This window comes from Dermochelys coriacea, chromosome 14 (assembly GCF_009764565.3).
Source record: "Dermochelys coriacea isolate rDerCor1 chromosome 14, rDerCor1.pri.v4, whole genome shotgun sequence".
Classification (NCBI taxonomy): domain Eukaryota; kingdom Metazoa; phylum Chordata; order Testudines; family Dermochelyidae; genus Dermochelys; species Dermochelys coriacea.
Window position 1 is genome coordinate 36,810,470 of NC_050081.1, and position 13,907 is coordinate 36,824,376.

The 13,907-nt window shown below is 49.2% G+C and overlaps 2 protein-coding genes and 1 pseudogene across 4 annotated transcripts in view; 1 reads left to right on the forward strand and 2 right to left on the reverse strand.

Moving 5' to 3' along the window:
* Nucleotides 1-13,907, reverse strand: part of LOC119842653 — a 1,040,433-nt pseudogene that overhangs the window by 864,685 nt on the left and 161,841 nt on the right.
* LOC119842869 (C-type lectin domain family 2 member E-like) overlaps nucleotides 1-13,907 on the forward strand; it is a 268,909-nt gene that overhangs the window by 76,379 nt on the left and 178,623 nt on the right. The window lies entirely within an intron of this gene.
* LOC119842950 (early activation antigen CD69-like) overlaps nucleotides 4,990-13,907 on the reverse strand; it is a 29,777-nt gene continuing 20,859 nt past the window's right edge. For all 3 annotated transcript variants that reach the window (XM_038371798.2, XM_043497110.1, XM_038371794.2), the window contains exons 2-6: nucleotides 12,135-12,447; nucleotides 10,344-10,430; nucleotides 7,963-8,153; nucleotides 6,951-7,054; nucleotides 4,990-6,005 (exon numbers count right to left, since the gene is read on the reverse strand). In XM_038371798.2, the coding sequence (XP_038227726.1) occupies nucleotides 5,840-6,005; nucleotides 6,951-7,054; nucleotides 7,963-8,153; nucleotides 10,344-10,430; nucleotides 12,135-12,258 (672 nt within the window). In that variant the 5' untranslated portion in view covers nucleotides 12,259-12,447 and the 3' untranslated portion in view covers nucleotides 4,990-5,839. The remainder of the gene's footprint in view (nucleotides 6,006-6,950; nucleotides 7,055-7,962; nucleotides 8,154-10,343; nucleotides 10,431-12,134; nucleotides 12,448-13,907) is intronic.

A 13,907-nucleotide genomic window follows, 5' to 3' on the forward strand; every position in this document is an offset into this window, starting at 1 on the left:
AAAGCCCGGCTTGGAAGACTTCTGGGATTGTGAAAAACGCCTGTATAGTTAGGTTGTAAATCAGCAACCCTGTGTTCAAATCACTCCATGTTTCCCAGGAAAATTCCAGTCCCGATTCAGTCTTAAGGCTGATCTGACCGGTTTTGTTTCTATGATTCGCCGTAACTTCATATTGTTTCTCCAGTAATATGATGATAAAACAGCTGTCTGGTGGGCTAGCATGAGATGCCTGTCCGTGGGCTGTTGCACTAATGGCTTGATAGCGTGTCCGTGGTCAGTATATAGACACACCCACGCATATATAAAGGCTGTTTTCCCAGGAGCAGGAATGTTAGCCTTGTTCTCCTGACCAAACTCCAGCCCCAAGATCCTGTCTCACTCACTCAATGTTGAGTGAAAGTATCTGCGAGACACAGGAGTCTCCTTTCTGGCTTTTCTAAAACTGCTGACTTATGTTGCTGGCACAGCTGCTGTTATGTTCCACTCCGCTTGAGTGGACTGTGACTACATCTCTGCACAACACAGTGAGCTAGGTCTTTCATTTGTTTCTAAGGTGCATGGGATCTTTAGGAAGAGTAAGGGTGCTAATTAAATGCAAGATCATTAATTTTACTGATAGCCAGTCTGGATGTGTGCATTGGTAAGGAGAGCAATGAATGAAAAGAGGAATCCCCAGGCTTAGCACATGAACCCCTATCTGGAATTCCCGGAGTGGAAGAAGCTGTGAAAGGGGCGAAATTCTGGGTCCGAGTCTCTGCAGCTGATTACAACCAGCTGTGCTGACTCAGCCCCTGTTGCAGCTGGAGGGGAGCCCAGGACTCACTCCCCAGGACCTCACAGAAAGATGGGGGAGAAACAGCAGTTGGAGCAGCCCCTGAAAGGCAATGGAAACCCAGAGGGCTCAGGAGAAGCGTCCAGTGAAGGGAAACTACAAGAGGATATCTGGAACGACAAAGACCTAGAGACAGGCCTGCTTGAGGCTGACCCCTTATGGAGCTACAGCAATCGCTTGGAAGGTCAGTTTGCAGCTGAATTCAGATTTCATTGTTAGCCTGATTTTACTCTCCCTTGCACAGCTCTCTACCACTTGAGCTCAAGGAGTAATTCCATGAGCTGGTAGCAGTTGTAGGCTGTTATCCTCTCTGGGGACCAGCCACCAGAGTAGTACATGCTACACACTTTGCCCGTAAGTTCCACAATTATTCGCTAGGCAGCATTAAAATCTATCCCAGCCCTGAGAAAGGAGCCTGGGCTAGTGGTTAGAGTAGGAGTGGACTGAGTTCTGTTCTTAGCTGCGAGTAGGGACCAACGGGTGAAACACAGGTTGGAGACAAGATAGCCCTGGACACAGATTTGACGCAATCATGCTGAGAGGCAGTGTGACTACATGAATGAGACTTGTGCCTACCATATTAGAGACCTGGTTTCTTTCCTCAGCTCTGCCAGATGGGACCTGATTCTCAATACTAAAGGCTGTGAAGGGCACAGAAACATTAAAACCGGTAGCGGAAGAGGTGACGCTTGCATCCATGGGCTCCTGGCTCTTTGCCCAGCATGCCTTCCCATTTTGGTGGGAGAGCGCAAGCAGACTAGCTAGCAAAGCTCAGGTCATGCAGATGGGCCATTCAGTGACAAGTCTGGAACACAGTCTATGTACACATGCACAGGGTGACTTTCTGGGACTTGTAACTCTAAAAGTATGGGTGGGTTTTCCTAAGGTTAGCAAAAGACACTGCTCTGACCCCAGAACCTACCCCCTGGGCATGGTTGAGAAGAAAAAGAACCACAATGTTGGGATGCATAAGGAATGGGACAGCTTTAGAGAAAGGTGCAATTAACCCTGCAGTAGGTAGCTACGGCATAACCTGTCCCCAGCAAAAGCTTCATCTCAGCACCCATCAGTTTGAAATTAGTGTAGACCCTGAAGCAGGAGCATTTATTCCCAAATTCTTGGTTATTTTTTAATATTTACTATTAGACCTTGGATATTCCTATCTAAGAGTGTCTAATCTTCCTTGAACCCTGCTAAGCTTTCTGTCTCAACAGTGTCTTGTGTCAAGGAGTTCCACAGGCTAATCATGGACTGTGTGAGAAAACATTTTTTTTGATCAGTTACGAACTTGCCCCTTTCAGTTTTTGATCCATCCCCCACAGGGGCTCAGACCTAGACAGTCGTCTCTCTCCTCCCATTTTTATCTGGCCACAGTCTGGCACTTCTAGGGCACACAGAAGCCCAGAATGCAACATCACGCTTGTGATGAGGAGGGCAGGAGGCTTGTGTCCCACTGAGCAAACAGGAGAGGAGGATTTGGTTGAAAGAGTATTAATCACAGTGCTTTTCAGTCAAGGATCTCTGAGCATGAGCCTCATTATTACTATTGTACAGAAGGGGAAACTGAGGCACAGAGCTGGGAAGGGACTCAATACAGACGCTATCAGCTGGAGGAAAGAGCTGTACTCAGCTTGTTACCTTTTCTGGCAAATACTGACACAGAAGCAGCAAGAAGATCAATTCAGGCCAAGGGTTCCTGACAACCACTGCAGTAGGCCACCAGTACAGCTGCCTAGCAGCCCCTGCTCAGGATCACCTCCGAGTCCATTCCCAGAATATATAGCTAGGACTGTCCCTAGATAAGCACGCTGAGATGTCCCTGTGACAGATAAGGCAATTTCCTTGAAAAACCCTATCGAATTAAATTTAAGTATCTTTAGAGTCCACCACATTAAGGGAATGGTTTATGTATTATTGCGGGCCAGGGTTGTATGTGATCTCTCTCTACGGGGAAGATGTGATGTAAACACTGGGAAGTGTTATGAACTTCAGAGAACTGAATCGAACCATGTGCCAGACAAGAATTAAGTTTTGGGACAAACTAGGTCAAGGGGTTTGCCTGTGGAACCTCTAAGGGGAGCAGAATGCAAATTTCCAAGCTCCACATATGCAAAGCCCAGCCTTTGGAAGCTACTCCCCATGGAGAGGGGCATTGGCTGCTGATCACCTGGACCGGGAATCTGAACAACAGAGGCTCAAGCAGGATAAAGGATAGACTGATCTCTTGGTCTGAGCTAAAGCTGTTACAAACTTGTAACCACAGAGAAACCGCTGTGTGGGGTATCCAGAACTGACTCCTAGCAGAGTCCAGGGTGGTTGTTGCAATGGGCGTGATCTCTGCTAAGCGTATTTGGATGCGTGTTGGTTCTTTTATTGATTTTTTAATATCACAGGCACCAACTTTCATTTTTCTGGGTGGCTGCTTCACCTCCGCCCCAAAGCCCTGCCCCCACAGTGCTCCTTTCCCCAAGGCCCCTCCCTCGCTCCACCTCTTCCCATCCCGCCCCAGTGCCCTGCCTTTGCTCTGCCTCTTCCTGCCCCCAGTGCCTCCTGCCCGCTGCTGAACAGCTGATCAGTGAGTGGTTGGTGAGTGCTGAGCACCCACTATTTTTTTCCCATGGGTGCCCCAGCCCCCAGAGTTGACCCCCATGTTTAATATGCTTTCTTTGTAGTGCTTTCACCTTAAGAATAAATGCTTGGTCATAAAGGCTGAGGAGTTGCTTATAACTGCTGGCAATTACAGCTCTTCCTAGCCTTTGGAGAGACACCAAGGTGCAGACACTACCCTGTTTAGGACCTCTGGCTTGCTGGGGGAACGTCACACTGTAAGGCAGGGAACTGTGTAGCCTGGAAAAACCCTGGTCGGGAGGGAGAGAGATGTGGGTCTCTGCCCAAGAGAGGTGATGGCTGAGGAACTGGGAGCCTAGAATGCGTGTCCTCGAGGGACCCAGAGGAGGAATATAGTTGAGGTTGCCCAGACTGTGACAGTCCCATCTTCCCAGAGAAGAGGGCGGAGTGATTCTTTATTTGGCCAGGTGGGAAGATCCAGACTCTCACTTTCCACGTAACAGGGCCTCACAGTGGAGGAGAAAGGTTTGCAAAGGAAGCAGATCGGTAGCATGTAATCCTGCGCAGCCCATGGAGCTGGCAGAGACCCAAGGAAGAGAGAGACTGTGGTGGAGGGAAGAATGCAAGGGAGAAAAAAAAAAAAAAAAAAAAGAAACCCAGACAAAAACCAAACAGATGAGAGCACAACAGTTTTTAAAAAAATGTTTTTTTTAAAATTCATCTAATGAAGTGGGTTCCAGCCCACAAAAGCTTCTGCCCAAATAAATGGGTTAGTCTCTAAGGTGCCACAAGGACTCCCCGTTGTTTTTGCTGATGCAAACAAACACAGCTGCCCCTCCAAAACCTGTCAACATTTTTCTGTAAGTGGAAAAAATACACATCAAAATTATACAGAAATAAAAGCCAATTTCAAAGAACCTTGCAGATGGACTTTGGATTCACACACACTGGTTTCATTGGAGCTTACGACCTGTGCCTACCCATCATCATGCTCACTCTATCTCGTCCCTACCCATTTCATCGGCTTGGGTTGTAAGTTCCTCAGGCCAAGGACATCGCCTGCCATAGGTAGGGCCCTACCAAATTTACGGCCCTGAAAAATGCGTCACGGACCATGAAATCTGGTCTCCCCCTGTAAAATCTGGTCTTTTGTGTGCTTTTACCTTATATTATACAGATTTCTCAGGGGAGACTAGCGCTTCTCAAATTGGGGGTCCTGACCCAAAAGGGTTTGCAGGGGGGTTGCAAGGTTATTTTGGGGTGGGGGGGTCGTGGTATTGCAACCCTTACTTCTGCGCTGCTGCCTTCAGAGCTGGGTGGCCGGAGAGCAGCAGCTGCTGACTGAGGGCCCAGCTCTGCAGGCAGCAGTTCAGAAGTAAGGGTGGCAATCCCATACCTGCCATCCTTACTGCGGCTGCTGGCGGTGGCTCTGCCTTCAGACCTGGGCTCCTGGCCAGCAGCTGCCGCTCTCCAGCTGCCCAGCTCTGAAGGCAGCGCCGCTACCAGCAGCAGTGCAGAAGTAAGGGTAACAGTATTGCAACCCCCCACAGCTCCTTTTTGGGTCAGGACCCCAACAATTACAACACTGTGAAATGTCAGATTTAAATAGCTTAAATGTCAGATTTAAATAGAATTTTTAAAATCCTGTGCTGTGAACTTGACCAAAATGGACTGTGAATTTGGTAGGGCCCTACTCATAGTGGGGGGGCAGGTGTGGCACTGTCAAATATAATGATTGTACCCTCTGAAGGATAAACAGCAGCGACTTCTCTTTCGTCACATTGATGGATTTAAAATGCAGGGTGCCAGGAGCTGGATCACAGGCAGTGACTTTTGTTTTTCCCAGTGGGGGCTTCACCCCTGCTTCACCCCGAGGCCCCACCCTCACTCCATCTCTTCCCACCCCCTGCCCTGTGGTCCCACCTGCCACTTGCTCTTCTCCACCCCTCCCCTGAGTGCCTCCCGCTTGCTGATCCACAGCCAGCCCCACGGGTTCCAGAATAGCCAGCCAGGAAGCCGTGCAGCCACTGTGGGTGGCGGGTGCTGAGTGTCCCGTTTTTTTCCCCCGTGGATGCTTCAGCCCCAGAGCACCCACGGAGTTGGCACCTATGAGCTGGACCTAGGTACAGAGAATCCCCGCTGCAACTGTTTTCCCTCTGACAGACTGCAAGGATATGGAGTTGAGTCTGTCTGGTACTTCAGATTTGCCAAAATCTTGGTACCACTGAGGAAAACGCAGATGCTGAGAGGCTCTGGACCACCTTCACTTGCACAGAAACAAGATACAGCACGTCACTAACGCCCCCACCCCTCTGCTGCCTTAAAAACATAAGGTGCATTTTTAAAAATGTATTGAGTTCGATCTAAATTGATACAAATAGGTTGAGTAGAAAAGTTGGGGCAGATGTGCGCGTGTGTCCCTGTGTATACCGTAGCACTTCAGCTGAGCCCTGACGTCTCCAATTGCCCTTGCGCTCCATTCTGCTCTCTTGGAGTAAGTCCAGCAGGCTTGCTGCAGATCCAGTATCGCACCGTGTCGCACCAGGAAGAGGTGACGGCTTCATCATTCAGATACGCACACTCACCGTGCGCTCTGACTGCAAACCTGCATTGCAAGCACCACAGAATTAAAGTCAAGGCTTTGTATTCTATGCAGCACAACAGACAGAAAGCAAGTGGCAAGGGCCTCTAAATTATGTAGCACTGTCCCCTTTCACTTTTGTATAGTCCAGTTAGTCTAACAGCCCTTGTTATGATTCACATTAAACGCTGCTCTCCAATCTTTAATTTCACTGTGGTGCAAAATTTTGGTGCAAAGTTCTAAACACAATTGCACCACAGAAGTTGTCAAGGGGAACTGGGAAGTTTAAGCAGCTAGATTAGGGACAGCTGGGGCTTTTCTTATCTAGGAAAATACTGAGTTTTGGGACCCAGCAAGCAGTTGAAATGTTGGTCACTGGGAAGGGGATGCATCATCTTTGTCTCTCCCCATTTTGGGGACATGAAGGAGAAGACTAAATTTGAGGAAGGAGTTGAATTTTTCTTTCACAACACCAGCAAACAGTGATAGCAACTATCTTTCCCAGGATCTGGGACTTCAGCCAGTGGCAATGCGGGAAGTATGCTGGCTTGATGCTTCTGTTAAAATGGTCAGCAACAAAACAATTATGTGTGGACATTGAAAACAGCCTTAGTAGGGTTGGGTTAAGTCCAGCTGTAATCAGCTGAGCTATTAAGGCTTGTCTCAGAGCTATCCTTTCAAGTTACAACAGCAGTTCTGTCCATTTCCTCAGGGATATGTTTTACTACTCAAAACAGTTCAACATAAAGCAAAGAACTAAACCGGGCTCTGCCTCCAGCAAGCACCTACCTGCTCCCTGCAGCTCTCAGCAGAGCAGCTTGCTGGCCTTTGATCTAAGTCTGCAAGTCACCTGATCCTCTTGTGATCTCTGGTCTCAGCCCCATCGGCTGGGAGGCAGCTAACTCATCACATCTGTAGCTAAGCCAACTTCCCTGATAGGACCCCCCATTGACAAGAAAGAGAACTCACCAGTGATTGAATTTGGTGCCGTTGGTCCATTTCCAGGGCTGGCCCGGTTCCCTCTGGAGGCCGATCCAGTGCTCAGAGAGGTCTTTATAGCGCTTAATGAAAGCCTTTCCAAAAGAGGAAGATATTCACCATAGAATATCAGAGTTGGAAGGGCCTCATGAGGTCATCTAGTCCAACCCCCTGCTCAAAGCAGGGCCAATCCCCCAATTTTTGCCCCAGATCCCTAAATGGCCCCCTCAAGGATTGAGCTCACAACCCTGGGCTTAGCAGGCCAATGCTCAAACCACTGAACTATCCCTCCCATCCCCTCACAACCTGCATTTGAGTCTCTCTGTGCTGCTGATGGGGCCTAGTGCAGTCTGCAGTGCTGTTCTAGCTGCCAGTGACAGCAAAGCCTCCCTCATTAAGGTTACAGCTGGGGCCGTACCATATTCATGGACATGAAAAACGCGCCATGGACCGTGAAATCAGACCTTCTTCATGAAATCTACCTACGGGGTGGGGGGGAGTGCAGGGCTGGGGGCACCCTAGCTGGGGGCTCCTACTGTGCCCCTGACTCCAGTTGCTAGTCCCTGGGATGGGGTGCAACAGGACTTACACTTCCCTTGCAGAGCTGCTCTGAGGGGAGATCAGACCCACCTCCGGGTACCTCCCCCAGCTGCAGGAAGCTCCAGGGCTGGGCAGTAGCTCCAGAGGTTGCCAGAGGTGGGTCTGATCTCCCCTGTGCTGCTGGGAGCACCCTGCTGCTGGGGGAGGTACCCAGAAGTAGGTCTGATCTCCCCCCCTCAACTCCCGCCCGCAAGCAGCTGTGCCGGGGAAGAGCAAGTCCTGTCCCTCCCGAGCCCAGCCCGGAGTAGCAGCTTGGAGCCTTGGGCTGGGGGGCTCCCAGCAGCATGGGGGAGATCAGACCCACCTCCAGGAACCTCCACCTCTGGGAGGGGAATGATAGGGGGCACAACTCTCAAAAGCTTGGGGACCACTGCTCTAAAGTCTGAAAGGGTTTCTCTCTCACCATTTCCTGCTGGGTGTCAATCGCAGCCAGGGAGGCACCGATGGAGGTGCAGTTGCTCTGGCTGTTGTTCCAGTTCCCTTCGGCCTCAGAGAAATAATAGCATTTCCCTCCATACCCGACCCAGCCGTCCAGGCAGCAGTGGGCAGCAGCCGGAGGATCAGGACCAGCGGACGGTGGGTTAAACTTTACTACTGAAAATGAGAAAGTCAAACAGGGTCAGAGATTCTCTCCTTCTCTGTATAGGAGGGAGGGTAAGGGGCAATAAACGTTCTCGGAACTAGAGCCCCTCATTAAACCAGACGGAGGATCTGAGGGACAAAAGAGGGCATGAGAAATGACCCCACTCACAGTCAAACTCCCAGCATGAAATAGGAAATCTTGGGCCTGGACCACCACCTCCTCCCGAGGAGACACCACCATCCCCTAGTCTCCAGGCAGGGCTCACAGTCCCCTAGCTGTAAATGCAGAGGAGCTGCTCTGGGCGTGCTGCTGGAGTCAGGGCTGGTACCTCTGCCCTAGCCCCAGGTCACCAGCAAAGCCCAAGGGAATGGCCAGGCCTCTGCCAGGGGAGGCTGGTGACATGGGCGGTGGGGAGGTGCCACTCAGAGCCAGTTCCCAGCTGGGACGGATGTTCTTCTCCTGTCACGGACTCAGAGGCAATGCTGAGAGGGCAGCTTTGGCCCTCCCCGACCCTTGATTCTCCCATGATCTCCCCCCACCCCGCTGTGGAGTCGGCTGTGAACAGACGCAAATGTGCAGAGGGGGTGATGGGTCCATCCCCAGGGCTGCAGATCACAGGAGTGATTTAGGCAGGGGGGGCTGGGGACTCATATTTTGAGGAGTCTGTTTCAGTTCTTTGCATTACTTCCTAGAAGGGCAGGTGAATGAGTTACACTCGCATTTCCCTGAAAGGATGGAACATCTCCAATTCCTGCATCTTACTACGCAGGTGACATGCTCCCCAGAGACGCGGGCCATCAAGGCCATATCGCTCTCGGTTTAAAACGGCAAGCACAGCAGAAAAGCTTCCAGCCCCAGATTTGAACCCAGCTCAGTGCACCATAGGTGCTGGAACTAGGGGGGCTGCTGCACCCCCTGGCTTGAAGTGGTTTCCATCATATCCAAGGTTTACAGATTGGTTCAATGGCTCTCAGCACCCCCAACATAAAAATTGTTCCAGCGCACTCTACCTCCACATGAGACAGAGGCCTTGTCTACACTAGAAAGTTGCATTGCTTTAGTGATACTGATACAAGTTAAGCCATCTCACCCCCTAGTGTGGATGGAGTTATGCCAGTATAAAAGTGCCCACAGCAGCATAGCTATTCCTGTATGGGAAAGGGGAATACGTTATATTGGTATAAGGCACCTTTCTCACACTATAACAGTGTCCACACTAGAGGTAATACCGATGTAATCGTATCAGGAATAAATCACACCCCTGACACTGTTATATTGGTTCTATTTCCAAGTATAAATCAGGCCTGAGAGTCGCACGTTACAGAGTAAAAAAGGAAGAGTTTGAAAAAGGCTGTGATGATCAGTCATGCTTCGATACAATGGTACAGCATTAAAACCTACTGTCCCTGGGGTGTGGCTGACCCATAATGCCCCCTCTTGTCCAAGGATAGTGCAGCTGCCGCTCCAGCCCTCAGTTTCCCTCTTCAAGATTGGTCTCCTCAGCTTCCCAGCCACTGCTCAGTGCTGCCGATGTGGCTTCACCCTCCATTCAAGTCCCCAACAAATGTATCCCCTTCCAGGTTACCAAGGGTCCCAATTAAGAAGTCCGAAACAAGCAAAGATGTCCCCCTGAACTTCCCATCAGCTCACCCTCTACACCCAGTTCCTATCCCTTTTCCTTACAGACACTTGCTCAAGGCATTCTAAGAGAGCCTGCCTGTTCCCTGTGGGTCCAGCTCTCAGTCCCTTTATAAGGCCCAGGTGATTATGCTCTCACTTGTCCCTCCTTAGTCCCCCTCCCTCAGGCTAGGAAGCAACTAACTAACTACAGCAGGGGTGAGGCTGGCCCCATCTCCCCTTAAAAGGACCAGTTCCCCTGTGACACCTAGATGCCATTTCATGTTACTGATTGTCACAGCGATTCCAGACCCTCTTTATGGCAAATCTCTGGCCCCCGCTACCATAGGTGCTGACTTCCTGCATTCCCGGGGGTGCTCGAAATGCAATCCTTTCATTGCAGTGGAGGCACAGGGTTGGTCACCCCTGGGTAACACTAGAGAGCTGATTTAAAGGGCCAGTGATGAAGTAGTCAGAGGGCCAAGGAGCGGAAGTTGGAGGCTGAGGAGAATGTGTGCGAATGTGTGACTGTGATCCCTCCAAGGCGAAACAGGAAGTGCAGAGACTGACGGCTGGGAACTCACCAGCCAGAGCAATGATGATAATGATTAAAACTAAGAGGACTCCAGCTACGAGAGCACGTTTCTTGAACTTGCGGTTACATGAATATCCTAAAATAGGGAGAGAAAAACAATTAGTGCTCTTTGGGGGAGCGGTGTTATCTAAATAATAATGGAAATGATTTGATTTCCAGTGAGACAAGATGTGTGAGGTAATAGCTTTTATTGGACCCATTTCTGTTGGTGAAAGAGATAGCATTCAAGCTACACAGAGCTCTTCTTCAATTCTGTGTAAGCTCAAAAGCGTGTCTCAGCAACAGAAGTTGGTCCAATAAAATATATCACCTCCTCCACCTTGTCTCTATAATGTCCTGGGACCGACACAGCTACAAGTACACTGTAAACAACAGTAGTTGATTTCCAGTAACATCTAGAGACTCCAACTGAGATCAGAGCCCCATTGTGCCGGGCGCTGCACAGACACACAGCAAAAGACAGCCCCTGCCCCAGCTGAGATCAGGGCCCCATTGAGCCAAGTGCTGCACAGATACACAGGAAGAGACAGTCCCTGCCCTAAAGGGCTTACAATCTAAATAGACAAGACACATAAAGGAAGATTTACTTTCCCCATTTTACAGTTGAGAAACTGAGGGAATAGAAAGATTAAGTGACTTGCCCAAGGTCACAAAGGAAGTCAGAGTGAGGAATTGAACCCAATTCTCTTTAGTTTTAATCCAGTGCCTTAACCACAAGTCCCCATAGTTTCTCTAGGGAAGCACATTCCCTACTCTCAACCCACAGCACCGGAGCAAGGCCCTAGATTTTTGAAGAGTTGACTCCCAGGTCTCTGTGTCTAAACCACAGAAAGTACTTCAGGTCCATGCTAGGCAATGGCCAATACCAGAACAAGGCACAGCCTTCCGGCAGGGATCCTGACCTCACCAGGACCTCTAGGTGCTGTGGTAATATAAACAACAATAATGCAGGGATCCGTTCTATTATCAGAGATCCAGGATAAGGTGCAGGACACTGTTTCTCTTGGGAACTAAGGCATTAACTACACAAAAATTTGTATTCCTTTAACGACGCCAGTACAGCCCCCCTAGCATGAACACATTTATATAGGTATCAAGGTACCATAAGCTTTTTCTACAGGTGATAACCCCATCTTTGCCAACCACACCAGGAATTGAACCACGGACCTCCAGCGCTGAAAGCATAAGCTGATACAGCTTGAGCCAAACTAGTACAGTGGAGGCAGGAACAGACTCCAGTCCTCTTGGATCTGGCACAGGGGGGACCTGTAACGCACACTGACCAGAGTAGTGGTTCTCGACCTGTGGCCCAGCCAGCACAGAGCTGCGGCCCATGTGACATCCTCAGGGCCATACATGTAGTATGGGATGCAGCCCACAATGGTTAATAGGTTGAGAACCACTGGACTAGAGAGTTGCATACACACAGACCAGAATAAGAGAGTCCACATGGGGGTTGTACTGGGGTAGGTATATCCGTTTAAAGTCACATCTTATCTCATACGGGGATAACTTTCCCATGTGGCCAAGCCCTTAGTCTCTGTCTCTCCCGCTAAGCATTTCCTAGAGAGTGAGGGTTAAGGGCGCTTGTCTCCATGGGAGAATTTACTAGTACAGGCCATGCCAGTAATATTAAACGATTACGGTTATACTGGGGTAGCTCCCCATGGAGATACATTTATTCCAGAATAGGAGTGTCCACACAGGGAGTTATACTGGTATAACTACAATGGTATAATTATACTGGTAAATTTCTCTGTGCAGACAAGCCCTAAGTTACCTGGTTTGTCTCCTCCGTCCAGGTGTCCATTACAATTAAGAGGCTCTGTCAACTGCTGGTGCTGCTGAATAGAATTCTCTCCTCCTCCCTCTGTGTTTTCATTGCCATTAAGATGCTCTTCCATTTGCAGTTTCCCCTCAGAACGATCTCCGTGTCCGTCCTCTCTCTGCAAGGCACATGAGCTATGGACACTGGTGCATGTGCCGGGCTCTTTCTTTCGCTGTAACTGTGTCTGAGCTGGAGGCAGTAGAGTCCAGAGAGCTGTAGAAATTCCAGCCTCTGATCTCCTCACCTCCAAAGCTTCTTCATGGTTCTGAAATCACAGATAGAGGACACTGGAAAGATTAGTGACCTTTGTCATTTGGTGCTTTGCTGATCAAAACAAACACCCAAAACATTTAGGAGGAGAATAAATCTTACACTTAAATAGCATCCTTAATCCAAGGGTACTTTAGGACAGAAGTGTCAAATGCCCAGTCTCTCTGATGTATTTATGTGCCTTGCAGGATGTATTTAGATAACCCAGATTTCAGACGCGTAGCCGTGTTAGTCTGTATCAGCAAAAACAACGAGGAGTCTTTGTGGCACCTCGGAGACCAATAAATTTATTCGGGCATAAGCTTTCATGGGCTATAACCCACTTCATCAGGTGCATGGAGTGAAAAATACAGTAGGCAGGTGTAAATGTAGAGCACATGAAAAGATGGGAGTTGCCTTACCAAGTGGGGGGTGAGTGCTAACGAGGCTAATTCAAGGCTAATGTGGCCCATTCCCAACAGTTGACAAGAAGGGGTGAATAGCCTAGAACCTCATCTTTCATTAACAAAAAAAGTAAAATGTCTAGGCCTTGTGGTTGGGAAGAAAACCTTCCAACGGTGACCCAAGGGTAAATCAATTCACTGTTATGTGCCTGAATGTCAGCAAAGAGCCTCAAACTATGACTTGAGGAGGACTTGTGAACTCCCCATATCCCATTTAATCTCATTGGCGGGTCAGCTCTAAAGCTCAATATTGACATTGAAGTATGCATCCGATGAAGTGAGCTGTAGCTCACGAAAGCTTATGCTCTAATAAATTTGTTAGTCTCTAAGGTGCCACAAGTCCTCCTTTTCTTTTTGCGAATACAGACTAACACGGCTGCTACTCTGAAACCTGTCAATATTAACTATGTAATCACTGATCATTTTAGCAGATGATGGTGGGGAAGAGAGAGGGAATTGTTGCAGGGAAGGAAACACAGAGAGAAGAAGGGAGGAGCGACAGAGGGAAGAGAGAGAGAAAGGGCTTTTCTATAGGTGCAAGTTGCATCAGTACAACCAGAGGGGCTAATTTAAAACAATTTAGTTAACCTGTGCAAACTCCTGAGTGGATGCTCTTAGGTTTAAACTTTAAAAAGGGCAGAAGTAGCAGTGGGCCTAAAGGTGAGGATATTTTCTCATTGAAGGATACTGAATGAGACAATGAGTAGGGTGACCATACATCCTGTTTTGGCCAGAACAGTCCTCTTTCTAAGCCCTGTCCTTGCCATCCTGATTTTTTTGACAAAAACGGGCATTTGTGCTGTTTGCTCTTCCCAACTGATCAGTTGGCAAGTGCAAACGAACAAATGCCCAGTTTACCAGAAAAGATGGGTGTGCCCCCCTGGGGGGGACACGGAGAAACATGGGGGGAACGCGAGGTGCTGGGCAGTGGGAGGTCAGCCACAGCCGTGGTCGGCATGGAACTCGGGGGGGTCAGTCACAGGTGGCACAAGTCACGAAGCTCGGGGTGTGG